The sequence below is a fragment of the Rhinichthys klamathensis genome, unplaced genomic scaffold, assembly GCF_029890125.1.
Source record: "Rhinichthys klamathensis goyatoka isolate OS25496 unplaced genomic scaffold, OSU_Roscu_1.1 h1tg000117l_1, whole genome shotgun sequence".
NCBI classification, from domain to species: Eukaryota; Metazoa; Chordata; class Actinopteri; order Cypriniformes; family Leuciscidae; genus Rhinichthys; species Rhinichthys klamathensis.
In genome coordinates, this window is record NW_026606654.1 from 1384848 (window position 1) to 1412707 (window position 27860).

The 27860-nt window shown below is 46.3% G+C and overlaps 1 protein-coding gene across 1 annotated transcript; it reads left to right on the plus strand.

Annotated features, from left to right (window-relative positions):
- Positions 1-1118: 1118 nt before the first annotated feature.
- On the plus strand, positions 1119-26743 carry LOC130088368 (G-protein coupled receptor family C group 6 member A-like). Its single transcript, XM_056255085.1, has 7 exons — positions 1119-1211; positions 14728-14912; positions 21965-22250; positions 23225-23956; positions 24073-24288; positions 24598-24715; positions 25618-26743. The coding sequence occupies exons 1-7, from the start codon at positions 1119-1121 to the stop codon at positions 26721-26723; spliced, it is 2736 nt and encodes a 911-aa protein (XP_056111060.1). The 3' UTR covers positions 26724-26743.
- The last annotated feature ends 1117 nt before the right edge of the window (positions 26744-27860 follow it).

A 27860-nucleotide genomic window follows, 5' to 3' on the forward strand; every position in this document is an offset into this window, starting at 1 on the left:
ATAACCATTGAACACGCCACTAAAGCTACCACCTTCCAGTTCCTAGACAAAAGCCCACAGATCCCCCCACAATTTAAGGCAGGAAGGGACAGGGCTTAGGCAAGGGAAGTCACTGCTGTTCCTGCAGGACCACTGGGAAAGTGTTCCCTGTACAAGGAAGGAAGGGACGCTGCGGAAGACACATCCTGCCCGAAGGGAGGTAACATGTAGAGAATACACATATGAACTGGGCGGATGACTGGGCAGTACAACATATGGAATGTCACTGGGGTGGCTCCAGCCTATGACAGGGGGGAAACTCAACCGGACAGTGACGGCAGAGCAGGCTCTGCCAAGGGAAGACACGGGCTTTACGCAGGGAGCCATGCCTTGGAAGAATACACATATGGGATCGCCGTAGGGATCACAGCATATGGACCCAGCCTAGAGGTCTGCTACCCGGCAGATTACTCTCTCCCAGTTGACCTGAAGATCCAACTGGCTATAGAGCACTCGAAGGGTAGGACTTGTACTGATACTTCGTACCCTTGACACAAGAAAAAGGGCCCGTTTCAATTGACACAGGTCCAAGATGGCCATAACCCACCACATATATTGGGTACAATGAAGTACGGGTTTATAGAAGCCGGTACTCATATCGGTACTCAGAGACTTTCCCTCTTGGGACCAAGGAACTGAGGAATTTACTCTTTCTTTGAAGTGTGGGTACCGCTTGCTCCGCTTCTTTTGGGAGCAGTGGTGGATCAGACACACACACAAACAAAGACTTCACCCAGCCCTCACCTGGGGGGAGGAGTGGATCGGTGACCAACTCCAAGAGCATCCTCCTCCATCCCTGAGCTGCCCGCAGAATGCTTTCGAAAGAGCGGGCAGGGCGTCCCTACTGCGGCCAGCTCCATGCTGAGGTGGCATGGGAACACCCTTGGCGACGAGAAGGTGGAGGCAGCAGCGGGCCGCCGGGGTAGGATGTGCCGGATGGCCTTCGTCTGCGCTTGGGCGGCAGAGAACTGTTGGACGCAATTCTCCACCACGTCACCGAACAGCCCAATCTAGGAAATTGGGGAGGCCAGGAACCAAACCTTGTCCGCATCCGCCATATCAACCAGGCTGAGCCAACGATGGCGCTCCTGGACCACTGGCCTGACAGACCTGTAGCAGCGCCATGCCACGCAAGAGGAGGTGGCTTGCCCACAGGCTTTGTAAGTAAGGAAGTAAGTAAGTAAGTAAAATGTATTTGTATAGCACATTTCTTAGATAAAAATCACAAAGTGCTTCACAACAAAAGAAAGAATTCACAACTCTTATAAATACATTACAGCACATAATCAAATTAAACACACGTACACATTAGATCAGCCTAACCACCCTACAGTCTAGTTAAAAGCTTCTTTAAAAAAAAAAGAGTTTTCAACTGGGTTTTAAAATTTTCCACACAATCCAAGCAGCGTATGGAAGGAGGCAAAGCGTTCCACAACCTGGGTGCCACACCATGAAATGAACGGTCCCCCCTAGATTTAAAATGTGTAAGAGAGGCAACAAATAGTCTCTGGCCTGTTGATCTCAGACTACGTGAGGACGTACGCAGCTGTATCAGGTCAGAGATGTATGGGGGTGCCTGTCCTTGTAGGGCTCTAAAAGTTAGAACCAAAATTTTGAAGTGCATTCTAAATTTCACTGGTAACCAATGAAGTGAAGCTAAAACTGGAGTAATATGTGCCCTTTTACTCGTGTGGGTTAAAAGCCTAGCAGCAGAATTTTGGACAGTCTGGAGACGACAAAGATCTTTCTTATTAAGGCAAATAAAAAGACTGTTACAATAGTCTAAACGAGACGAGATAAAAGCGTGAATGGTCATCTCCAACTCGGCTTTTGAGACCAAGGCTCTTATCTTAGAAATGTTCCTTAATTGAAAGAAACAGTTTTAAATAAGTTGTTTCGAGTGTTTCTCCAGAGACATGGCCGCATCAAAAACAACACGTAAGCTCCTGAGACTTGGCTGAACAGACAAACCTAAGGCACCGATATGTTGTTTTATCTGAGGGATGCTCTGCTCAGGTCAGGGGCAATGATTAAAGTTTCAGTCTTGGCTGAGTTCAGCATTAAAAAGTTGTCATTTAGCCACTGCTTGATCCTACTCAGACAGTTGATTAAATATGACAGTTTATATAACTCAGTAGGCTTAAAAGAACAGTATAACTGAATGTCATCTGCATACAAGTGATAAGAGACATCCTGAAACTGGCTTATTATCTGTCCTAGAGGGAGTATATACAGAAGGAAAAGAATCGGTCCCAGGAAGCAAAAATCGGCAATCAAATAGGCTGGGTACACACACCAACGGGGGTGGAAAAGTTTGACTATAACTCTCCCAGCTGTTACAGAGTCCTTCCATATACACTCCAATGTTCATCAGGGTGACACGATCGTATGTCAGATCAGCGTTGACACAGTGGTTTAAAGGCAAGGTTAATGTGACCATAAAAGAGACATACACAAACAAATAAAAACGACACAAATGTTATGCAGCAACGGCCATGCCAAACAAAGGCGCCATCTTGCTAGCAGACAATATTGCTAGTTGCAATCGCTCTTGTAAAAAAAGCTCTGCCCGTTGGAACGGACGAGAACTCACATGCCTTAGGGGGGAGACGAGGATCCCCCAAAAAGCAGCGGCCGCCAGACACAGTCGCGACAGACTGATCCACTGGAGGAATAGCCTCACAACCCTTCACCGCTCCTCTATCAAGGGTAGTGAGGGGGAAAACCTATTAAGGCAGTTTCTGACAGAGAAAGGTGCTGTCCACAACCTGGTTAGCTCTTCATGCACTTCGGGAAAGAAAAGCACTGGGGCGGCGAGCTGAGAACCAGCGCGGCCCACCCCGTGCCATTACTGAATGTGTGCAAGTTTGTTGTTAAGCAATGGTAGAAGATACAAGTTAGTGTTATTTCATCTTGTTTGATGTTTTGTTCACACAGGAATCCTGAAGCAATATCTATGACGGCAAATCAATGCCTAAAATAACCGAGTGCACAACTGATGCTGGCGCGCGCGGTAAATGACTTCCGCGAGAGGACAACAGATCTACACGCGAGGAAACGGGAACTTGCGAGCTCATTCAAACCCTGCCCGTGCGCATGACATCTCCTCTGCACGCAATACAAGCCCTCGCGCGCACATGATCACTCCCCACGCTCTCGCGCTCTATCTGCTCTCACCTGCTGCTTTTGTTTGCTCGAACACTTTTATTTTTGGCAGTCGAGGGGCGGGACATACTGTTTTAATAACCTCAAATGTCATTGGTTACTTCGCATTTTCCGGAAGTCAGTTGTGATTGGACGCCTGTCCAATGACCCGTAATTCACTTGACTTGAGACATGAGACATCACTTAATTTGTTTTATTTATTGTGGTTTATGAATGTGTAATGTGATTTAATGCATTGTTAATATAGAATAGATTCTTACCAGATACTTTATTAACAGGACGTCTTACTAGTGATTGCATTGTGTTGTTAAGAGATATTTATTTTAAGACTATAATGATGCATTTCCATGGTTATTATTACCATTGTAAATGTACCAAAATTCTTAAACATTTTACGTAATATAAATGGTTCATTATATTTTCTATTAAATGTAAAAGGGGTTCTGGCTTCTCAAGTTAAGATACAGTACACAGCATGAATTATAGCTTACAAATGCCTTTTCTGAATTTTCTTGAGTATCACTTAAAGAATTTTCATTTTTGGGTGAACTTTCCCTTTAAGCAGAGCCCTAAAGTGTCATCTAGGTGCCATGACTGGTATGCAACACTTCAACATTGCTAGCATTCACCAAGCATTTTTCTATAATATAAAAAAAAAAGAAGAAAAAAAAAAAGAAAAGAAAATAAATGCTTCAAAGACATTTTATTTTTTATTTTAAAAAAGCATGTTGATTGTACATTATACCAAGGAATTTAGTTACTCATGTTCATTATCATTATAAACACCTAAATTAAATCTGTTCATCATATAAAGCAAATGTGTCTCTTCAGAAAATTTGGACTAAATGCTCAATTCATGTGGATTAGTTTTATGATCTTTATTAACTTTTTGAAGCATCAAAGTGGTTGTTGAGTAGCTGTCAATGGAGGGACAGAAATCTCTTAGATTTCATCAAAAAAATCTTAAACTGTGTTCCGAAGATGGACGAAAGTCTTACGTGTTTGGATTGACATGAGGGAGAGTTTCAATTAAAGAATTTTAATTTTCAGGGAAACTTTCCCTTTAAGCCAGGCCCTAAAGTGTCATCTAGGTGCCATGACTGGTATGCAACACTTACTGTATCATGCATGCATCATACTGCATCATATGTAGCATGCACCAAGCATTTTTTTTTTTTTGTAAAGAGAGTCCCATGAGAGACAATGTACATGTGTGTTCTTTTCAGCTGATAAACATTTAAAACAATCATCATTTAAGATCAAGTTTTCAAAAATGTTAAATGGTAAATGGACTGCATTTATATAGCCCTTTCACAGACCCAATGGCCACCAAAGCGCTTTACAGTTTGCCTCACATTCACCCATTCACACACAGACGGCGGTGTCAGCCATACAAGGCCATCCAGCTCGTCAGGAGCAGCTGGGGTTAGGTATCTTGCTCATGGACACCTCGACATTTGGCCAGGTGGAACCGGGGACTGAACCACCAACCTTCCGGTTTGTAGACAACCTACATGAATCACTGAGCCACTGCCGCCCCTAAATCATGATTCAATCTTAAAGAATGTGACAGCTAAACATCTGTGGAATTAAGCTGTAGTGCTGGAGAAGTCACAGTGTAAATTGTTTTGCTGGCAATGCACAAATGAAATGTGGAAAGTACTGCTGAAAGTTTTGGAAAGTACATCGAGGAGAAAATGGGAAAATACCCCTCCTGAAGAACAATGTGCATTTAAGTTTAGCATGTACAATATGCTAATGCATCAGCCAATGTGTTAATAGGGGAAATAAATAGAAACAATTTCCTATTTAATTGTCAACACAAAATGTAAAATTACATTTGTGAGCTATAATTCATGCTGTGTACTGCATCTTATCTTGAGAAGCCAGAACCCCTTTTACATTTAATAGAAAATATAATTAACCATTTATATTACGTAAAATGTTTAAGAATTTTGGTACATTTACAATGCGAATAACCGTGGAAATGCATCATTACAGTCTGTAAATATCTCTTAACAACAATGCAATCACTAGTAAGTGTGACACTGCGGCAGAGACAGTCGGATCCATTTGCAGAGATTTATTAAAGGAGAAGACAAACTCAAATCTTGTAAAGGGGCAATCCAGAATCGTAGTCAAACAGGCAGTGGTAAGAGGCAGGCAGCAGAGGTTCACAAACGAGTCCAAAATCCAAGTTCAAGTACACGAGAACAAATCAAAGTACTAAGCAACAAGAGATACAAACTGTGACAGAGGTTTGGGTAAAACAAGACTTCACAAAATTACAATGAACAGAACAGTCCAGATAAAGGGGAGCTGATGGGGCACAGGTGATGCTAATGAAATGATGAGGGGATAATCAGGAGATGATGAGCAGGGAAGGATAATGGGAAATGCAGTCCTGTAAGCAGGAGAGAGAGATCTGATGCAACCAGGAGGAGGCGTCGCTGAGCGCTCCGTGACAGAGCCCCCCCCCCCCGCGAGCGGCTCCGGAAGCGAGGACCTGGTTGTCGGCGGGGTCTACCACGTGGTCTTGTCCGTCAGCCTTCGTGAACGTCCTGGTTGCGTATGCAACCCACCATTCCCTGAAGGAGGGAATGGAGGACGTAGTCGCTGAGCGCTCCGTGACAGTAAGACTCCCTGTTAATAAAGTATCTGGTAAGAATCTATTGTATATTATTAACAATGCATTAAATCACATTACACATTAATAAACAGCAATAAATAAAACAAATTAAAGCTGCTGTAGGTAACTTTTGAAAAACTGTATTTGCAAAAAACTGTCATTATGTCCTGACAGTAGAATATGAGACAGATAATCTGTGTAAAAATCAAGCTCTTCTGGCTCCTCCCAGTGGTCCTATTGCCATTTGCAAGAAATACACGCTCCTGGTCAGAAACAACCAATCAGAGCCAGGAGGAATGTCTTAGCAGTGTCAATCACGCTCATGTATGCGCTGATCACACCCCTCTCTTGCACAGCGCGAGCCGTCGTTCAAACTCAAGACTGCCGGCGTGCTGCAGCTGTGCTTATGACGGAGAAACAACCTAAACTGCCAATTCTCGAGTGACACCTGCTCATAAAACAAAGAGGTAAAAGGAAAAAGACCGATGACGATAAACAAGCGAAAAAGAAAGAATTACACAGAGCCCATTGACTCCGGTGTCAAAACTCTAGCCGCATAACATGTAGATAAAATGTCACGCACTCTGCTAAGCAACAATTGAAACCTGCTTATTCACTGGCTTGTCATGTTGCTGAAATAATGTACTATCACACCTTATCTAGCATTATATATCGCTAGAATAATTACTTACATACTGTAACGTTAGTTACCGTTATATTAACGTTATCTTACTAGCTATTTATAACTTATAGAAAGAGTGCAACGTTATAAAGTTACATGTAGGCTATTGCAAAATACATAATGATTTGAGGACCAAGTTTGTAGTCAAAGTATGGGCAGGCCATAGTCAATGTAAAGCCTATTATTGACGTTTAGTCCCTATTAGTGAATGTGCCATATAACTTTTTATCCGCTGTTATCGGTGGGCCTGTTTACTAGCCTGCGCGTTCACGACGGGCTCCGCTGTGGAGGACGAGCTGTGGAGGGAGGGCTGTAGCGCAGCAGAGAGCAAGGGGGTGGGACCTGTAAGTTGTGCTTGTTCAAATTTTCAGGCTAAGTCAACGTTTTCTCAAAACTCCTTACTGCAGCTTTAACCCTTTAGCTGTCACCCCCCTTTTTGAGCATTGACGTGAAAATGCACTACCCAAACTTAAACGGTTGTAATTCATGAAGCCTTTGTACTAAAGACTTACGGTTGGTCTCTTTTAAAAGAAGACTCTTGGCAGATTATTGCTGAAGTGGAATAAATTAATATAATTAAATTATTTAAAAGTTATTGAAGTTTAAGTTTATTGTTATGAAAATATATTAAAATATTTATTTTTCTTTTATTAAAAATATATATAAATTAATATAGGGTTCAGCCTAAAAATGACAGAAAGTCAAAGCCATATATCTAACCAAGTTGTGTTCCAAATTTGAAGTTGATATCACAAACATTGTAGTTCCCATGAGATTTTGTTTAGGCGTAATACCAAAAATACCCACCGGGTGCCATTGCATTCCATTGAATTTAATTGTATGCATTCTGCCATAACAAATTACTGTAAGAAATTTCTATCCAAATATCACTTCTGTCAGTAAATATGGAACCTTGAGACTCAGACCTTTCTGACAATATGTGTTTTGTCAAGATTAGAACATTTTTTTATAATAAATTATGAAATATAATGCCCAAAAGGGGAGGGGCCTAATAAAAAAATACCGTTTCTATGGTAACGCAACGTCCAATTTCAAAACGGTTTTCACACGATGAATTCTGAGTTCTTAAGCTTTCAAATGATACCTAATTTATGATAACTACTAAAATATGTGATATAATAATAATAAAAAATTATAAATATATATATAATATATATTATACTTTTTAGAGGACTTTTTACTTTACTTTTTAAAATATAATTGTATCTTTTTTTATTGACAAATACTAGATTATGTTTTATTATGAACTTTTAGCATTAAAAACCAAAGTTTCAATTATTAAAAGTGTGTGTGTCAACTTTTTGTGACAAAGGTCAGAAAGTCCTGTAATGACGTCGATTTTTTGAGGTGCACTCTTGTCATAAATTCATATATTACTGTTCATACATAATTTGTAAGAAAAAAACAGTGCTAAAATATCTATTAAGGAGTCTTAGACCTTTCCAATGATATATAGTTTGTCATGACTAGATTAGGATTTAATGGTAGGCTAATATAGTGAAGTAAATTTAGGTTGCCCGTATACGGGCAGGTGACAGTAAGTGATGTCTCATGTCTCAAGTTTGGACAGGCGTCCAATCACAACTGACTTACGAAAAGCGTGGAGGAATGATCATTCCACACGAGAGCGTGGGGAATGATCATGCGCGCGCAAGGGCTTGTATTGAGTGCAGAGGAGATTTTATTTGTTTATTTTTAGGATCCCATTAGCTGAAAGTCTGTGCAATCAGCTAATCTTCCTGGGGTCCATAACAAGCACAATTAACCATCACAATCAACACATATACACATGTCATATATGTACATACATACACAAAAAAACACACATACATACAATCTAGTATAAATTCATAAAAAATAATAAGTAAATAAATAAATATAAATACCATATTCTTTACAAAATTTACCTTAATCAAAACATATAAGAGATGTCCTGCGCGCGCGCAGGGTTCCCTTTCAAGGGAACTTCGAGCTGCGTCAAACGCTGCGGGAACGCCCCTGCGTTGTGCGTCATGAAGCACGTATGGAATCAGCCCAATGGAGAGATGAAACGTCATAGGCGGGTGACGTCATCGACCAGGAAACTATAAAGCACCCCTAAAAACACAAGCGCATTAGCTTCTGTGCTTTCAGTCGCGCTACATGTGAATCTGTCCCTGTGTGATATTGTCTGTCTTTACATACCCTGCACCACACAAACAATTTATCTATATATTGAGAGATATGGCGGATGAACAACAGTTTAAGAAGTGTGTTCCTCCCTGCTCGCTTTATCTAACGGGCGGGGATACACATGATCTTTGTGTTGTTTGTTTGGGAGTTCAACATGCCCAGTCAGCTCTCGAGGGAGCTGACTGTGAGCATTGTGAGCGTCTGCCGTTAAGGACGCTTCGCTCCCGCCGGGCGCTCTTTGAGGAGAGCGGTTCGGTGCGCGCTCCCCGCGGTTCGGGTCCCGCTTCTGCCGAGGCAGAGCGGCGGCGCTTATCGTGGGGATCGCAGATGGATCTCTCAGCGGGGGTTGAGACGGGCTCTGCCTTATCTCTCCCTTCACCTGTGAGATCCAGTGCCTCAGTCCCGGGTTCGGAAGCACGCGCTGCGGTTTCTTCCGCTCGGGCTGAGGCACCAATACTGCAGCTGGATCAATACTTCTGAGGAGCTGGATGTTGTCAGTGTTGAGGGAGATGTGGAGGATTCGCCACCCCACACTCCCGAGAGTGATGAGCTTATGGAGGTTTTAACAAGAGCTGTTGAAAAACTCAATATTGAATGGCCAGTGACTAGACAGGAGTCTGTTTCTAAATCAAAGTTGGATGAGAGATTTTTGCCGTCACGTGTGCAGCCTCCACAACGGCAGCCTGCCGTTTTTCCACGATCTCCACACCGAGGTGTCGAAATCATGGAGAAAACCGGTGTCATATAGAGTGTTTAGTCCCCAAACTTCAACATATGCAAATATTATGGGAGCTAAGGCTCATGGTTATGGTGCTTTGCCTCGTGTGGAAGAGACGCTTGCGAGCCATCTCTCCCCCGATGCAGCATCATCTTTTAAGGCACCGGCATTACCCACCAAGCCTTTAAGAAACACCTCGGCTTTGGTGGGTAAAGCGTATTCGGCAGCAGGTCAGGCTGCGTCATGCCTGCATACTATGTCAATCTTGCAGGCATACCAGGCTGATCTGCTAAGGGACGTGGGTGAGAGTGAGGAAGTCAGTACTGATGTAGTTCGCGAACTACGTCAGGCTTCTGATTTATCCTTGCGTGCCACCAGAGAATCGGCCAAGCTAGTGGGTCGTTCTATGGCAGCTCTGGTGGCCGCAGAAAGACATTTATGGTTAAATCAAACCAATATTAAAGAAAAAGAAAAGGCTTTTCTTTTAGATGCTCCTCTCTCTCCCCTGGGTTTGTTTGGTGATGCTGTAAATTCAGTTATCGACAAATTCCAGGAAGAAAAGAAACAAACTGCAGCTTTTAAAAAGTTTCTTCCCCTGAAAGTTCACGTCCCCGGGGCTGCTGGGCGGGAGCAGCCCCGGCCGTCTACGAGCTCATCACATAGAGCGCAGCAGAGGCAGAGTGTCGCGTCTCGTGCTCCCCCTGCTGGACAGTGGGCTCAGCCGCGACACTCTCAGCCGAAGCCTTCTAGCAATAGAACTGATCTGAGGACAGTTATATTGGCGAAGAAGGCTTCGGCTAAGAAGAAGTCCTGACGCCAAGGCGTTCAGGTTTCTGAGGGTGGTCCCCACCGAGGCGGAAAGGTGTTCACCTCTTTTTACGGTGCCCATTCCTCCTCGGTGCCCTCAGGGGATCGTTCTGCCAACCCCGCCTTCATGCCGGGGCACAGACGGTCCCAGCGAGCGCTTTCCCGAGGGACGCTCGCTCCCTCTGAGGAGGGTCTCAGAGCGGTCAAACCAGTTGTTCCCTGCCGGTGCGCCGTTACAGGGCGCTGCGTTTGCTGCTCAAGTTACACCAGAGGCCAGTCTCGAGAGACTGGTACCCTTAGTAGAATTTCTGGCAGAGTGGAAAAGCCTTCCAAAAATATCTCATTGGGTCCTGCAGACGGTAGAAAAGGGTTATGCTATCCAGTTCAGGTGTCGTCCACCAAAATTCAGAGGGGTTCTGCACACAGTGGTGGGCCCCGAGCAGGCTCTGGTAATGGAACAAGAGGTGAAAACGCTCCTTCAAAAGGAGGCTATAGAACGGGTTCCTCCTCCCAGTTTGGAGTCAGGTTATTACAGCCGATATTTCATCGTTCCAAAGAAGGATGGGGGGTTGCGTCCAATTTTAGACCTGCGCCTATTGAATCGCTCGGTAGGGAAGCTAAAATTCAAGATGCTCACTATCAAGCAGATCGTGTCTCAAATCAGATCCGAGGACTGGTTTGTCACGATAGATCTGAAGGACGCGTACTTCCACATTTCCATCCTTCCACAACACAGGAAGTTCCTGAGGTTCGCCTTCGGGGGCGAGGCGTACCAGTACAGGGTTCTTCCGTTTGGCCTAGCTTTATCTCCCCGCACTTTCACGAAATGCATGGATCCAGCACTAGTGCCTCTGAGGCTTCAGGGCATTCGTATTCTCAATTACATCGACTATTGGTTGATTTTAGCTCAGACGGAGCAGATGGCGGTTCGGCATCGAGATGTCGTCCTCGCTCATATCAGAAAGTTGGGGTTGAGGCTGAACGCAAAGAAAAGTGTATTATCTCCTTCCCAGAAGACCACTTTTCTGGGTGTCGTTTGGGATTCGGTCTCGATGCGGGCGCGACTCTCTCCGACCCGCATCGCTTCGATTCTCTCAGCTGTGAAACAAGTAAAGCTAGGCCAGCTACTCACTGTGAAGCAGTTTCAGAGACTGTTGGGTCTGATGGCAGCAGCGTCCAACGTTATACCTTGCGGCCTGTTGTACATGAGACCGCTACAGTGGTGGCTCAGGACCAAGGGATTCTCCCCGAGGGGAAATCCGCTCCGCACGTTCAAACGCTAACGACGGATGCTTCCCTCACAGGGTGGGGGGCGGTCATGAGTGGTCGCCCAGCCCAAGGTCTGTGGCAGGATCATCATCTATCGTGGCATATAAATTGTCTGGAGATGTTGGCTGTGTTTCAGGCCCTGAAATACTTCCTAACAGACCTGAGAGGCCATCATGTGTTAGTTCAATCAGACAACACGTCGGTGGTCTCTTATATAAATCATCAGGGGGGCCTGCGGTCTCGCCGGCTTTACAAGTTGGCCCGTCAGATCCTCCTGTGGTCCCAAGGGAAGCTACTATCTCTGAGAGCAATGTATCTTCCTGGGTATTTGAATGTGGTAGCAGACTCCCTGTCGAGGCAGGGGCCGAGGCCAGGGGAATGGAGACTCCACCCCGAGGTGGTGGAGCTCCTTTGGTTGAGTTTCGGTCGCGCCGAGGTGGACCTATTCGCTTCCAAGTACGTAGACCACGCATTGTCATCGGTGGTTCTCCATCATTCATCCAGCCCTCCTGGGGTTGGATGCTATGGTGCAGCCGTGGCCGAGGTCACGCCTGTACGCCTTTCCCCCGATTGCTCTGTTACCAGGAGTTCTGGAGAGGGTCCGCCGGGACGGGGTCAGCCTACTACTAGTAGCCCCGTTCTGGCCGGCCCGAGTATGGTTTGCGGACCTGATTTCTCTCCTGGACGGTTCTCCTTTGGAGCTCCCGATCAGGAGGAATCTACTCTCCCAGGCGGGCGGCACGATACTTCACCCCCGCCCAGAATTGTGGAAACTGTGGGCTTGGCCTCTGAGGGGGCCCAGCTCATAGACTCCGGTCTCTCAACCGAGGTTGTTGAGACCATTCTTAGCTCCAGAGCTCCATCCACGAGGAAGCTTTATGCCTTGAAGTGGAAACTTTTCACTTCTTGGTGTGGAGAACACCTGCAGGACCCAGTTAACTGCCCAGTGGGTGCAGTGCTGGAATTCCTGCAGGAGCGCTTCTCCACTGGGTTATCCCCCTCCACACTAAAGGTGTATGTGGCGGCACTAGCTGCTTACCACGTCCCTTTCAGTGGAGTTTCTCTTGGGAGACACCCGCTTATAACCCGTTTCCTCCGTGGCACTTTGAGGCTGAGGCCAGCAGTTCGTACGAGGGTGCCGACTTGGGATCTGGCCATTGTATTAGAAGGTCTTTCCCTAACTCCTTTTGAACCTATCGAAGAAGTTCCCGAGAAGTTTCTCACTTTTAAAATTATCTTTTTACTTGCTATCTCTTCACTAAAAAGAATCGGAGATTTGCAGGCTCTATCGGTTTCACCCTCGTGCCTGGAATTCTCGCCTGGCATGGTTAAAGCTTTTCTGCATCCTAGACCAGGGTACGTTCCTAAGGTCCCTACTAATGTCGTTAGACCTACGGTTCTGCAGGCCTTCTGTCCTCCTCCATTTATGTCATCGGACCAGGAGAAACTTAATTTACTCTGCCCTGTTAGGGCATTAGACGCTTATGTCCACAGAGCTGCCCTGTGGAGGAAATCAGAACAACTTTTTGTATGTTTCGGGCCACCCAGGAAAGGGTGTTCTGCGTCTAAACAGAGAATGAGCAAGTGGGTGGTCGAGGCTATCTCACTTGCTTATGAGTCGGCTGGCCAGCCTTCACCTTTGGCTGTTCGAGCTCACTCTACCAGGAGTATGGCTGCTTCAAAAGCTCTTTTGTCGGGGGTTTCCCTGAGTGATGTTTGTGATGCGGCTGGATGGTCTTCACCGCATACTTTTATTAAGTTCTATGACCTAGACTTAAGCTCTACCCCTGGGGCACAGGTGCTCTCGTCCTCTGTGCGCTAGTTCTCACATGGTGGTCATTTGGTCCTATGGCGACTTGGGTATTCGCGTTCCCGCAGCGTTTGACGCAGCTCGAAGTTCCCTTGAAAGGGAACGTCTCGGTTACGTATGTAACCCTAGTTCCCTGATAGGGAACGAGACGCTGCGTCGCTCCGCCACACTCCCGGCACTCCCGTTAGCGTTTCCTTCAAGCCTATCAGAAGCTAATGCGCTTGTGTTTTTAGGGGTGCTTTATAGTTTCCTGGTCGATGACGTCACCCGCCTATGACGTTTCATCTCTCCATTGGGCTGATTCCATACGTGCTTCATGACGCACAACGCAGGGGCGTTCCCGCAGCGTTTGACGCAGCGTCTCGTTCCCTATCAGGGAACTAGGGTTACATACGTAACCGAGACGTTTGTCCGTTTCCTCGCGTGTAGATCTGTTGTCCTCTCGCGGAAGTCATTTACCGCGCGCGCCAGCATCAGTTGTGCGCTCGGTTATTTTAGGCATTGATTTGCCGTCATACATATCAGCTCATACACACACACATGCAAACACACTCTGTGTTTGTATCCAAAGTTGTGAATTTGACCTATATGCTCAAAATTGGAATATTACATAAAACAAAAAAGCTCTCGGATGCTGGTGTTTGGGAAGAGAATCGTGTGATAATCTTCATTATACCAAATCATTCTGATGACAGACTTTGACGCATGCATTTTAGAATGATCAAACCAACATTTGAGATGCTGTGATGCGATTGGTCCACTGGTTAGTCCAGTTATCCAATCACATCCGCTGTTGAGGCAAAGTAATGCACTTGAAAAATGCATAAAAATAGGTGGATGGAAACAGAAAATGTAAAAAAAAAAAAAAGTTATTATTTTAATTTTAAATGAAACAAGGATTATTGGAGCATGTTTTACAATTAAAAAAATGTTCTACTTCAAAATGTCACCTTAAAATGAATGTAACTTGTGGTTTCTTTTTAATTGTTTGTTTGTGATATTTACAAATAATATCTGTAAAAATTGTTTCACATATTTTTTTTTTCTCAGTGCCATTTTCAATACATAGATGCATAAGGAATTTCCACACTTTTGCTGAGCGAATTACAGCTGCTTCAAATTTCATTTTTTAAAAGGAATGTAATTTGAGTTATTAAGGATGACACAGAACCGGTCTGTGGGGAAATGATGAGGAATAAAGGTATGTATGGCTGATGTTTGTATGTGTTTCAGCAACACAATCACTTGACACCTTTTGTGTTTTCGGACGGAATGAGCCAGCCCCCTTGCACAATTCTCTTATTTAAACCAGAAAGACTGTCAGATTACATTTGCATTTTACCCTTGTTGCCAAGTTGAACAGATCTCAAGAGTAACTATTGTACTCAGTCAGGTTGTCTGCCATGTATTTACAGGTCATGTACAGGGTTTTAATAGGCATTCTTATTTTAGCTGGTTCTGGGTCTGCCTGTGAAAACTCCCCTGGCATGTGCGGGGCCTGGGCAGATGGGGATATACGGATAGGGGTGCTCAATTCTTGTCATTCCAAAGTACAGACACTACAGGTGCGAGAACGACCAGAAAAATACAACTGCACAGAGTAAGTATCTGTTGTTTTTCTGTCATATATGTACAGTGATCTATGCTTGTGGTGTGTTACCTTGCAACCTAGAAGACTTTCAGTTTAGAATATTTTTTGATCCAGCATCTAAATGCACAATAATAAAAGCTAAATATCTGTAACTCAATGTACCTTTTTAAATTGGTGTTATGTTAATAACGCTGTGGAACACCAAATGCTACTTGATTTATGTTATTAATAATAATAATAATAATGATGATGTTCAAAACCTTAATATGTCAAACAAAATTATTTATATTATTGATTTTTCATAAATACTTGTTCCCTTTCGTTGTCACTCCGAGTTCCGTCGGATGACGACGAATGGGGGTTTCGCTTAGAAGCCAATCAACTTCAAATACTTCAAAACGAGCCAATGGCAAAGAAATGCCATGGGTCTGCGGAATTTGCATAGCGTAACTCCGCCTCACCTCGTGAGTATATAAGGAGAACGCTGGCAGCAAACCGGCATGTTTTCGCTTTGGAGCCAAGTTAATCCTTCGTTCCACAAGCCATTCCTGAAATTGTCAGTTCTTCAAACGAGCAAGATTCTCTGGTGTTGGTGTGACGGCGATCTTCGGCGAGCGCGCACTTCCTGCTTATCTGTCTGTGGTTCGACAGCGAGTGTGTTCTCCCCGAGCGCTTCAACACAATCAGGTTTCTTTTTCTCACAAAAGAGCTTGCACGTGGCACGTCTTTTTAAAGATGCCTCGCCCGTGCACTTCTGGTTGCGGTAGGCTGGTTGACGACTCTGATGGGCACGGGTGCTGCATAGTGTGTTTGGGCATTGATCACGCTAGAGCAGCACTCGTGGATGACTCATGTTCTCTCTGTGGGAACATGACCATCGCAGCATTACGGTCAAGACTCGGTGATCTCGCAAGAGTGAGGGTCCCCTCATCCACACCCCGATCTACTGACTCTAGAAATAGAGCTAGTACTTCGGCTGGTGGCCAGGGTGATCTGAGGGTGACGGTTTGGAACCAAGCGCCGACTATCAGTCCGTGCCCAGCCGCACCCTCTCCAATGCTGCAACCCGTGAGTGTTCAGGGGATTCCGGCGAGATCATCTTCGGGTGTCCCGCGGGTTTCCTTTGGCGCTCCAGAGGAAGATGCCATGTCTATTGCAGCATCACAAGGTGGGTCTGAGTCTGCTGGAAGTGAAGACTCATCACAGCTGCCGCCTTCGGGTGTGACTACAGTTGTGCCAGAGTCAGATCCAGAGATGACGGCCATGCTGTCTCGAGCCGCCGCGAGCATCGGGTTAGAGTGGAACCCTCCGCCCTGCCCCGAGCGCTCGCGGCTGGATGATTGGTATTTGGGTCAGGCTGCGGATCCCCGTCCCCGTCAGGCCCCGATACCTTTCTTCCCGGACGTGCATGATGAAATCTCGAAGTCCTGGAAGACTCCCATGTCTTCCCGCGACCGCTCGATGATTTCATCCGCCTTTCCTCCCCTCGATGAGGCCGCTGCCCGTGGGTACACTGGGCTTCCCCCGGTCGAACGCTCTGTTGCGATGCAACTGTGTCCTCAGAGCGCTTCGTCTCGTGGTGAGCCAAAGCACCCATCCAAAGCCTGTAGGTACTCGTCTACGTTAGTGGCGAAGTCCTACAGAGCTGCGGGACAGGCAGCCACCTCTTTGCATGCCATGGCCATTCTGCAGGTCTACCAGGCCCAGATGCTCAGGGACATGCACGAGGGTAGGACAGACCCAGGGCTCTTCAATGAGCTGCGCGCCGCCACCGACCTTGCTCTCCGAGCGACGAAGGTGACCGCACGCTCCCTGGGTTTGGTGATGTCCACAGCCGTGGTCCAGGAGAGACATCTATGGCTCAATCTTGCCGATATGAAGGATGCCGAGCGGTCCCGGCTGCTCGACACCCCCATATCGCAAGATGGCCTTTTCGGCGGTGCAGTCGAGGACTTTGCCCAACAGTTCTCGACTGCTCAGAAACAGACTGAGGCGATCAAGCACATTCTGCCCCGACGGCCCGCTGCTGCCTCCACCCAGCCGACCGGGCAGAATACTCAGTCTGTTCGCCGCCGAGGGCGCCCTCCTGCGACTCCCGCCCCTCCCGCCCGGCCCAAGCAGCAGCCTCCACCCGGGCCCGGTCGCGGAGGAAGTCGCAAGAAGGCGCCCCAGCCCTCTCCAGCCCCGCCCCCCGCTAAACGCCGGGCCAAGCGGCGCTCCTGAGACGGGCTGCTCAGGGATGACGTGTTTTTCTCAGGAGATGGTTGCAGGACCACTCCTTCCCCCGGTGGAGGGCCGGGGGAGAATCTTTTGTTCTCCACTCCCCGCTGCTCACCCACGGGTGGGCAGTACCCTAATGTGGTTAAAGAAGAAATAACACGTTCATCCCTGAGCACACAGAGTTCTTGGACGACACGGTGCGCCGCCCCCGGGCCGTGCACCCCTCGTCCTCCTCTGTCCCAGAGCCGGATGACAGTGCGCGCCGTCCCCGGACCGTGCCGCTCTCATCCTCCTCTGTCGCCAGACCCCTGGCAGAGCAGACCCCCGTGGAACGTTCGTCCTTCCCTGGTCTGCTCTGTCAGGACGCGGTCTATGACTGTACCCCCACACCGGGCCGCTATGCCGTCCACGTCTGGGTCAGTCATACCGCCTCGCTGCCCCACCGACGGGAAGTCTGTGGTTCGCATGACCCCGCTGGTTCAGTCCTTGGGAGCTTGGCTAGAGCTTCCCAACCTGTCCCGCTGGGTCGCACGAACGATCAGGCTCGGCTACGCGATTCAGTTCGCGCGGTCTCCTCCCCGCTTCAGGGGAGTCCGCTCCACTATGGTCGGTGGCAATGCCCCTATCATGAGAGCGGAGGTTGCTACCCTGCTGGCGAAGGGTGCGATCGAGACTGTCCCTCCAGCCGAAATGAGGTCCGGGTTTTACAGCCCCTACTTCATTGTCCCGAAGAAAACCGGTGGGTTACGGCCAATCCTGGACCTGCGCGTATTGAACCGCTCCCTTCACAGGCTGCCGTTCAAGATGCTCACCGCCAAACGCGTTTTCGAATGTGTGCGGCACCAGGATTGGTTTGCAGCGATCGACCTGAAGGACGCCTACTTTCATGTCTCCATTCTCCCTCGACACAGACCGTTCCTACGGTTTGCTTTCGAGGGACAGGCATATCAGTACGCAGTTCTCCCATTCGGGCTAGCCCTGTCTCCTCGCGTCTTCACGAAGGTCGTCGAGGCAGCCCTTGTTCCCCTCCGGGAACACGGGGTTCGCATTCTGAACTATCTCGACGACTGGCTGATTCTAGCTCACTCTCGAGATCAGCTTTGCGAACACAGGGATTTGGTACTCCGCCATGTAGCCCGTTTGGGCCTTCGGGTCAACTGGGAGAAGAGCAAACTTTGCCCCGCGCAGAGGATCTCTTTTCTCGGTATGGAGATCGACTCGGTCGCCATGTCCGCGCAGCTTACGAGCGAGCGCGCGCAGTCACTGCTGACTTGCCTGAGACAGTTCGAGGGCAAGAGTGCGGTTCCACTGAAACTTTTTCAGAGGCTCCTGGGGCATATGGCATCTGCAGCCGCGGCAACGCCGCTCGGATTGCTTCATATGAGACCGCTTCAGCTTTGGCTTCGCGACCGAGTCCCGAGGTGGGCATGGCAACACGGCACCCTCCGAGTACCAGTTACTCCGACCTGCCGTCAGACCTTCACCCCGTGGGGGAACCTCAGCTTTCTACGGGCAGGAGTGCCTCTGGAACGAGCTTCCCGGCATGTTGTTGTAACGACAGATGCCTCCACCACGGGCTGGGGTGCCATGTGCAATGGACGTGCTGCCGCGGGCTCCTGGACAGGACCCCACCGCTTATGGCACATCAATTGCCTCGAGTTGCTGGCTGTACAGCTCGCCCTGCGCCGCTTCCGAGCCGTGCTCTCGGGCCAGCATGTACTAGTCCGATCAGACAATACCGCGACCGTAGCGTACATCAACCGCCAAGGTGGTCTGCGCTCCCGCCGTATGTCACAACTCGCCCGCCACCTCCTCTTATGGAGTCAGAAGCATCTGAGGTCGCTTCGAGCCATTTTCATCCCTGGAGCCCTGAACTGTGCAGCCGACGAGCTGTCACGGCTTCAGCCCCTCCCCGGAGATTGGCGACTCCATCCCCAGACGGTTCAGCTGATTTGGGACCAGTTCGGGGACGCACAGATGGATCTGTTTGCCTCTCACGACTCGACCCATTGCGCCCAGTATTATTCCCTGACCGAGGGCACGCTCGGCACGGATGCTCTGGCACACAGCTGGCCGCGGGGCCGCAAATATGCGTTTCCCCCAGTGAGCCTTCTTGCGCAACTCCTGCGCAAGGTCAGGGAGGACGAGGAGCAGGTCACTCTGGTCGCGCCGTACTGGCCCACCCGGACCTGGTTCTCCGAACTTGTACTCCTCGCGACAGCACCTCCTTGGCCCATACCTCTGAGGAAGGACCTACTTTCTCAGGGACGGGGCACCCTATGGCACCCTCGTCCCGATCTTTGGAACCTCCACGTATGGCTCCTGGACGGGACGAGGCAGGTTTGAGTACCCTGCCACCAGCGGTGGCGGCTACCATCACTTCCGCTAGAGCGTCGTCCACGAGACACCTCTATGCGTTGAAGTGGAACCTCTTCGTCAACTGGTGCTCTTCTCACCGAGAAGACCCCCGGAGATGTTCGATCAACGTCGTGCTTTCCTTCCTTCAAGAGGGGTTGGAGCGAAGGCTGTCTCCCTCCACCCTCAAGGTCTATGTCGCCGCTATTGCCGCACAGCATGATCTTATAGAAGGTAAGTCGGTGGGGAAGCATGACCTGATCGTCAGGTTCCTGAGAGGAGCGAGGAGACTGAATCCTCCTCGCTCTCCTCTCGTTCCCTCTTGGGACCTCGCAGTGGTCTTATCCGCCCTGCGTAGTGCTCCCTTTGAGCCTTTACAGTCAGTCGAGCTTAACTTCCTGTCAATGAAGACGGCGCTTCTGACTGCATTGGCCTCCATCAAGAGGGTAGGGGACCTGCACGCATTCTCCGTTGACGAAGCGTGCCTGGAATTCGGGCCGGCTTACTCTCACGTGATCCTGAGACCCCGGCCTGGATATGTGCCCAAGGTTCCTACCACTCCCTTCCGGGACCAGGTGGTGAACCTGCAAGCGCTGCCCCCGGAGGAGGCAGACCCAGCCTTGGCACTGCTCTGTCCAGTACGTGCTCTCCGCATCTATGTAGACAGAACGCAGTGTTTCAGGACCTCAGACCAGCTCTTTGTCTGCTATGGTGGGAAGCTGAAGGGAAAGGCTCTCTCCAAGCAAAGGTTGTCTCACTGGATAGTGGACGCCATTGCTTTGGCATACCAGCAGCAAGGTCGACCGTGCCCCCTTGGTGTGACTGCCCACTCCACCCGGAGTGTGGCATCCTCTTGGGCTCTAGCGCATGGCGCCTCGCTAACAGACATCTGCAGAGCTGCAGGCTGGGCGACACCTAACACATTCGCCAGATTCTACAATCTCCGAGTGGAGCCAGTGTCCTCTCATGTACTCGCTTCAACCAGCTAGTACCGGACCCGCTCAGGTGTCTTCGCTTGCTCGCCACTCCACTCCACGGACTGGATACGTGCGATATTCTCCTCAGGTGAGCTTCTCCGAAAGCCCTGAGTTCCTCCAGCACTCCTGACGTCGGCGCCAGTGTCTCTTGCCTGCGCGTCGGCTAGGTGCCTCCCGTGTGCATGGTACCTCCCGGAGCTACCCCCACATGTGTATTCCCACTGTAAGCCTCTCTGAGCATGTGTCTTTCCCTTGGCAAGCCACCTTGCCACCCCTGGGGTTGAAATATTCCACCTGCGGCTGGATACCCCAGTGATTCCCCATATGCATCCCTCGGGTCATATGTGTATTTCTAAGTCCCCCCCTCTGGGTTGGCAGTAATTGCATACTTCCCTAAGACCTGGGATATGCTCCCCAGTGTACCTTGGTATTCCTGTGTTAAATAGGAGTCCTTCGTCCGTGCTAGTCTCACGACAGGGATCTCAGATTTACGCAGGGCACTGGAAGACAGCCGAGAAGTGGCGTGATTAGACTGGTATCCCCATTCGTCGTCATCCGACGGAACTCGGAGTGACAACGAAAGGGAACGTCTCGGTTACGGATGTAACCCTCGTTCCCTGAGTAGGGAACGGAGACGTTCCGTCTTCCTGCCACTTCCGCTGTACCGCGGGGATCGCCTGAACTCAGGTTGGCTCCTCAGCGAAGAAACATGCCGGTTTGCTGCCAGCGTTCTCCTTATATACTCACGAGGTGAGGCGGAGTTACGCTATGCAAATTCCGCAGACCCATGGCATTTCTTTGCCATTGGCTCGTTTTGAAGTATTTGAAGTTGATTGGCTTCTAAGCGAAACCCCCATTCGTCGTCATCCGACGGAACGTCTCCGTTCCCTACTCAGGGAACGAGGGTTACATCCGTAACCGAGACGTTTTTTATTAAGTTGAGATTGAGGACATGATACAGTTTCGAAAGAAAAAAATGGCATTCCAAAACAGTGTACCTCCTACTCTATTTGTTACATTATATTTGTTTTTGTATTCTGTAAAAAAAAGAAATAACCAATAAGTTATGACAACATATGTTTTTACATTACTTTAACTCATAAAAATAAGTTAAGCAAATTTGAACTGTTTAATGAGTCAACAACACATTTAAGTCAGTTTAATGCAATTTAAGTTGAAGTGACTTATACAGCTAAGTTGATTGTACTAAAATGAAGGCAGCTACTTTTTTTAGTGTTTTAACTTGCAATGATTATTATTAATAATAATATTTCTGATATATGCTAAAGTAAAAATAGTGGCAATGTTTGTCATTCGTTGTCACAAACAGGCCTATTGATATTGTTACAAGAATATTTGAATTCAATAGAATAATTACAATAAGTAAACTCATAGGTACAGAAACATAGTTAGAATTTACTATAAAAAATTTAAGATTTCTTAGATTAGAAAAAACAATGCTATTGTTTTTGTTTGTATTTTCTAACAAAGATTTCCATTTCCTTGTAGGTTAAATTTCCTTTCACTAAGGACTCTCGCTGTTGTGCATACAATTGAAACGATCAATAACTCCAGCTTCCTCCCGGGTGTGCGACTGGGCTACTACATCTGTGACACTTGCTCTGATGCCTCGAAAGCCATTCAGAGCACTGAGCACCTGCTCGCTGTGAACGGCACACTGCCTGTCCAATGTGAGGTGCTTGAAAGGCCTAATGTAAAAGCAATCATTGGAGCACGCTTCTCAGAAGACTCCCTCGCAGTGGCTAGACTTCTGAGTCTATACATGGTCCCACAAGTGAGTAACATTATCATGTACACAGGGTTTGATGTTAACGCCCGCCAACCCACCAAATGCGGGTGTATTTCAGCTGTGGCGAATACTCCTACTAGCCACTTTGTAGGAGTTGAATTTAAATAATATAGGCCTATACATTTTTCAATTGTAGTCTTTTAAAAAGGCATCTGAAATAATAAACTAAGTACAATGCAGTGTTGTCAAAATTATAGATTTTTTACTAAATATCGATACTGAAATATCTGAAACTCTTCCAATACTCAGAAGAGATACACGACAGCGAGTTACATAGTAACTCGCCTCGCCTCACTCACTCGTTTCATTTGCTCCGGATGAATATTTTTGCTGTTACAGGGTTTGAATTTTGGCGTGGGATTGTGTGCATTCTGCATAATTTGACTGATTCACACCCAAAGTGCGCACATAAAGCTGCCTCTCAGTACTAAATTGAGTTTTTGCTGCTTATTGTGCGTAAACAGTATAATACACACAAAATAATGTCAAAATGCCGGTCTTGGCGAGCATTCATGTAAACACAGTCAGAAATGTTTTAAGTGAACGTAAAGAGTTGAGAAATAAAATGTGCAAAAGTGTAAAGGGTCAGTGTCAGGTTTTAAAGTGACAGCAGCCTAATATAACAGCTGCCAAGTTATGAGATAATATAAAAAATATATATATTTATGGCAGTTTTTCCCCATGCGTATCGCTGTCAAAATTGTGGCCAGTGAAAATGATGAGTGGCTAGTAACTTTGGAAAGCCACTATAGCCACCGTGGATTTTGAGCAAAAAAAGTTAATGTAAAGCCCTGAATGTTCGGAGAGTCTTTAAGCACCTGATGAAAATTTTTTTCCCCCGATTTTGATTCAGGGAGTCAAACATTACTCTTGATGAATCTCAATTTCTCAGCAACAGCAAAAATGGCAAAACAACAAGTATTCCTGAACTGTTTTCTCTCTCATATTTTCTCTTTCAGATAAGCACAACATCATCTGCACAAACGCTTAGTGATAGGGTACGATACCCAGCATTCCTGCGCACCATTCCCAGTGATGTTTACCAAACCAAAGCTCTAGCTAATTTCATGAAACGTTTTCACTGGGACTGGATTGGGGTGGTCTATGGGGATGATGATTATGGGAAAAATGCCCTCCAAAGCTTCTTGGCAGATGCAGAAGATGCAGATATCTGCCAGGCTTTTAAAGAAGCATTGCCTCACTACCTAGCTCACAATGAAATCGACAAAAGGATCCAAGAGGTGGCAGAAACAATCCGCTCATCTGAAGCTAAAGTTGTGTTACTTATCTTGAAGGAAGAACTGGTCTCTAAACTCTTCAAGGAGATGATTCGGCAGAACATCTCGCGTACTTGGATTGCAAGTGATGCTTGGTCAATGTCACGAAATATATCTCGAATGGATGGAATAAATCGAGTTGGTGACATTTTTGGGTTCACATTCATCACTGGTCCTAATCCTGGTTTTAAGGAGTTTCTGCAGCAGCTGACTCTTGCTCCGGGATCTGTAAACCTCTTCCTTGAGGAGTATAAGCAGTTAGGGAAAGACACAGATTTTCTGACGGAAGCTGTCGACATCAGCATAACCTATGGTGAAAGGTTAGCTGTTTGGTCCATTGCTCATGCTTTGAAACGTCTTCTAAACTGCAGTGAGACCGATTGCCCTGGCGAAAGGGACTTCCCTCCATGGAAGGTAGTTTTAAAATGTTTACATCCAATTTTGGAGATGCCTTTAAGCTAAAAAAAAAAATCCATGATTATGCATTTTTAAAAAAGATTTTAACTTTTTATTGTTTGTTTGTTTAAAAGCTCCTCAAGGAACTGAAAAAGGTCAATTTTACAATGGACAGTCAGTCATTCTATTTCAATGCATCTGGAAATTTCATGAATGGCTATGATTTAATTAACTGGCAACCAGAAGAATCAACTGGGCAGAGACGTTTTGTCGTTGTTGGAAATTACAAACTGACGAAAAAAGAAGTTCACATTAAGGCACCCATAACATGGAGTAATCCAAACAATACGGTGAGAATAACTAATTATAAGTGATTATAAAAAACGTATCAGTTATGCAGTACAGTGTATGTATAGTAACATCATGAAAAAGCTTAGACCAGCACAAATTTCTATGCTGAACCAAACTATTGGTGGACCAGAATAGCCATGTTGTTTCAACCAGCATGGTCTTTATGGTTAGCCAAAGGTTGCTTGATAAGCCAGTCAGTATTCCAGAATCCCATGCACATAAACAACTGGGTGTCTGTTCAACTGGGTATTATTACATATTTAAGTAAAGACTACATATTAACCACGCTTCTGTGCATTTTATTTTAGGTTCCTATTTCAATGTGCTCTGCTATTTGCCCTCCTGGTACAGCTAAGAAACTTCTCAAAACATCATGCTGCCATAACTGCACACAATGTTTAGAGGGTACTTACTCTAATGAAACAAGTAAGTATTAAATTGTAAATATATAGTGTTATTATAAGGAATACGTTTTTTATGTATAATTTCTTGTTTAAGCTTTCAGTAGAAATGACAATTTGAGCCATGCAGTAGATACACAACTGATGTAAAAATGTATTGAAATTTACTTGCAATTGCAATTGTATGTTTCAAAACGTCAATAGAGTGCAATAGTCAGGTTCTGGAAGTAAAAACACCATTCATTTTCTATAGGGAAATAAATTTTTTAACAACTTATAAACCTTTAAAGACAGACCTACTGTGAGTTCAGAGGTTGTTAATCGTTATATGCCATCCGTTTGAATTATTTCAACATATTATAAAATATTTGTGGGGAAAAACTATATTACCCATGAATCTGTATAGAAAATCAGAGTCGCTTCGAGCAAATTGCGCCAAAAGAGCTTGCAGGGAACTCTCACAATGCTGTCAAAATACTTATTTATGTGCATATTTTGCAATAAACTTTGTTTCTATAAATAATCAAATACGTTAAATGAATGGTTTTATATTTCTCCATCATTTTTAATTCGATGATGTCATTCACAATTCCCACGAGGGATTGCCGTTAATTACACAGTGCTGTACCTTTGCCTCTTTTGTCCGATTTCCATGTACTTTTTTGCTGTGATTCACCTCATTGCTGGTTGGCTTGGTTCATTGCTTACAATGCTTTAACGAATACTTAAAAAAAGCAAATCTTCATGGAAAATACGAAAGAAAAAATGCTTCCAGATCCAATGCCACTGAAAAATTTAGTGCACTCTAAGAGTGCATTAACCTAATTTAAAAAGGTAAAAACCATAATGCTGAGACACTTGACATTTTCTTGATGGAAATGTACCATAAATCTGAATTTCTGAAGTAGTTGTGCATCTTTCTTTCAGACTTACCAAATTGCCTACCTTGTGAAAATGGTACCTGGTCTTTGAAAGGATGGACTTCGTGTAAGCCGAAGGAAGATGACTATTGGAAATGGGATGGGTCCCATGCAATCGTTCTGCTTACATTTACTGCATTAGGTTATCTGTTGTTGTTCTGCACCCTGATTATCTTCTTGGTCTTTTGTGGAAAACAAGTCATGAAACAGGCAGGGGGAAACATTTGTTTTGTAATCATGGCAGGGTTAGCACTCAGCTATACTAGTGTCATACTGTTTATTGGCAAACCCAATGTTCACATTTGCAGGGCTCGACAGATCTTGTATGCCTTAGGGTTTTCCCTCACAGTCTCATGTATTTTGGTGAAAGCTCTACGCACCTTTGTATCCTTTCTACCGTTTCACCTGAGGCGTTTTAGAAGGTCTTACAACCCCAGTGTCATTATTACCTGTAATACTCTCATTCAAGTCCTCATCTGTATCTTCTGGATGATATTTGATTCTCCAGCTGTGGAGACCATTCAGTCTGACCAAAGCATGTTGATTATGGTACAGTGCAATGAAGGTTCTGGCATTGGATTTGCCATAATGCTTTGCTATATTGCATTGCTAGCTTTTATCTGCTTTTTGCTGGCCTTTAAAGGGAGAAAGGTACCTCAGCGTTTCAATGAGACTGGACACATCATCCTCAGTATGCTAGTATACCTCTTTGTGTGGGTCTGTTTCACCCCAGTTTACATTGGTAAGATAAACGAGCGCTATTCAATTCAAGCAGCTGCTATCTTGGTGTCATGTTATGGAATTATTTTCTGTCACTTTGCGCCCAAGTGGTACATGGTGCTCTGCAAGAAGAAAGAAGAGATTAGTCGAGAGGCATACATAGCAAAAGCCAAAAACCACATCATCGACTCAACTGACTGTGATTATAACCCAGAGATACCAGAAGAACCATGTTTTTGTATAACGGGATCACAAAATACCATTAACTCAATTGATACTGGTTTGGGTTCAATTAAATTGACAAGGAAAGTGTTACATCAAGAGAACGACATAGACAATATGGAATTTCTTCACCAGACAATACGGAAAAGACCTAGGAGAAAATCCATTTGATAACTGTACAAATAGAAAAAGGCTCATATCATGAATAATTTTATGTTATGCAAATTAGTATCTGTGATGTATAACAGGTTCGTTTGTGTATGGGTGATGGAAGGAGACACGGGATCGGCGAATACTGGGACTCGTGCACTTTTCACGGCGCGTAATCACGCTCAAACAAAGTTAACTCAGAATATCAAAAAGGCAAAATAAACAGTAGACAATAATTCTCTTCCCGCTGGACACAGCTTCACTGGACACAATTCCAATAATACTCTTACCGCTAGATACAGCTTGACGTGTCAGAGTTTCAGCAACACTCCGTTCACTGGTCACAGCTTCTCACGCGACGTGCACGAGCTCCCAGCCTCTCTCAAAACGCTGTCAGCATGGCCCGCTTATATGCGGTCTCCTCACGCCAATTACTGAAATCACAAACAGGTGTTTGTCATGTGAACTTGACCCACTTTCTCACCGATTTTACGCACACCCGGTTCGGTCTCAACATGGTGCTGTATGAGGTTTGTTCGACCAGGGAGGGGCGAGAACACATCAGCAAACTCCGTTTGTAAACCTCGAATGTCAGCGATCTGGGACGGTGAGAGGTGGTCTCCGCAAATGGCCAGAGCAGAGGATTGAGATTTTAAGTTCGCCTCTGGCCCGAGATCCTCCTCCCCACTCACTACCGTTGCCAGCATCGCTGACTCCGCCTCATTCCACTTTTTTAACAGGTTGAGGTGGTAAATCTGATGTGCTCCGTCCCTATCTGATCGAAGAATCTCATAGTTGAGATCCCCGATTCGCCGTGTTACCACAAACGGTCCTTGCCACTTGGCGAGTAATTTAGAGCTGGATGTGGGAAGCAATAGAAGCACTTTATCTCCCGGTGCAAATGTACGTAGTTTAGCCCCCCTGTTGTACAGCCGACTTTGTTTGTCCTGAGCCTGTAACAAATTCTCCATAGAGAGCCGCCCCAAAGTGTGGAGTTTTGTTCTCAGGTCCAGGACATATTGAATTTCATTTCTACTGTTTGAAGGTCCGTCCTCCCAAGCTTCCCTAAGCACGTCCAGCACCCCGCGGGGCTGGCGTCCATAGAGCAGCTCGAAGGGGGAAAACCCCGTGGAGGCTTGGGGGACCTCGCGTACAGCG

Bases quoted from the DNA above. Each gene is read 5' to 3' on its own strand.
- LOC130088368 (XM_056255085.1), top strand. From the start codon at position 1,119: ATGGCGCTCCTGGACCACTGGCCTGACAGACCTGTAGCAGCGCCATGC. The intron at 22,251-23,224 runs GTGAGTAACATT...TTTCTCTTTCAG, and splicing joins GTCTATACATGGTCCCACAA to ATAAGCACAACATCATCTGC. The intron at 24,289-24,597 runs GTGAGAATAACT...ATTTTATTTTAG, and splicing joins GGAGTAATCCAAACAATACG to GTTCCTATTTCAATGTGCTC.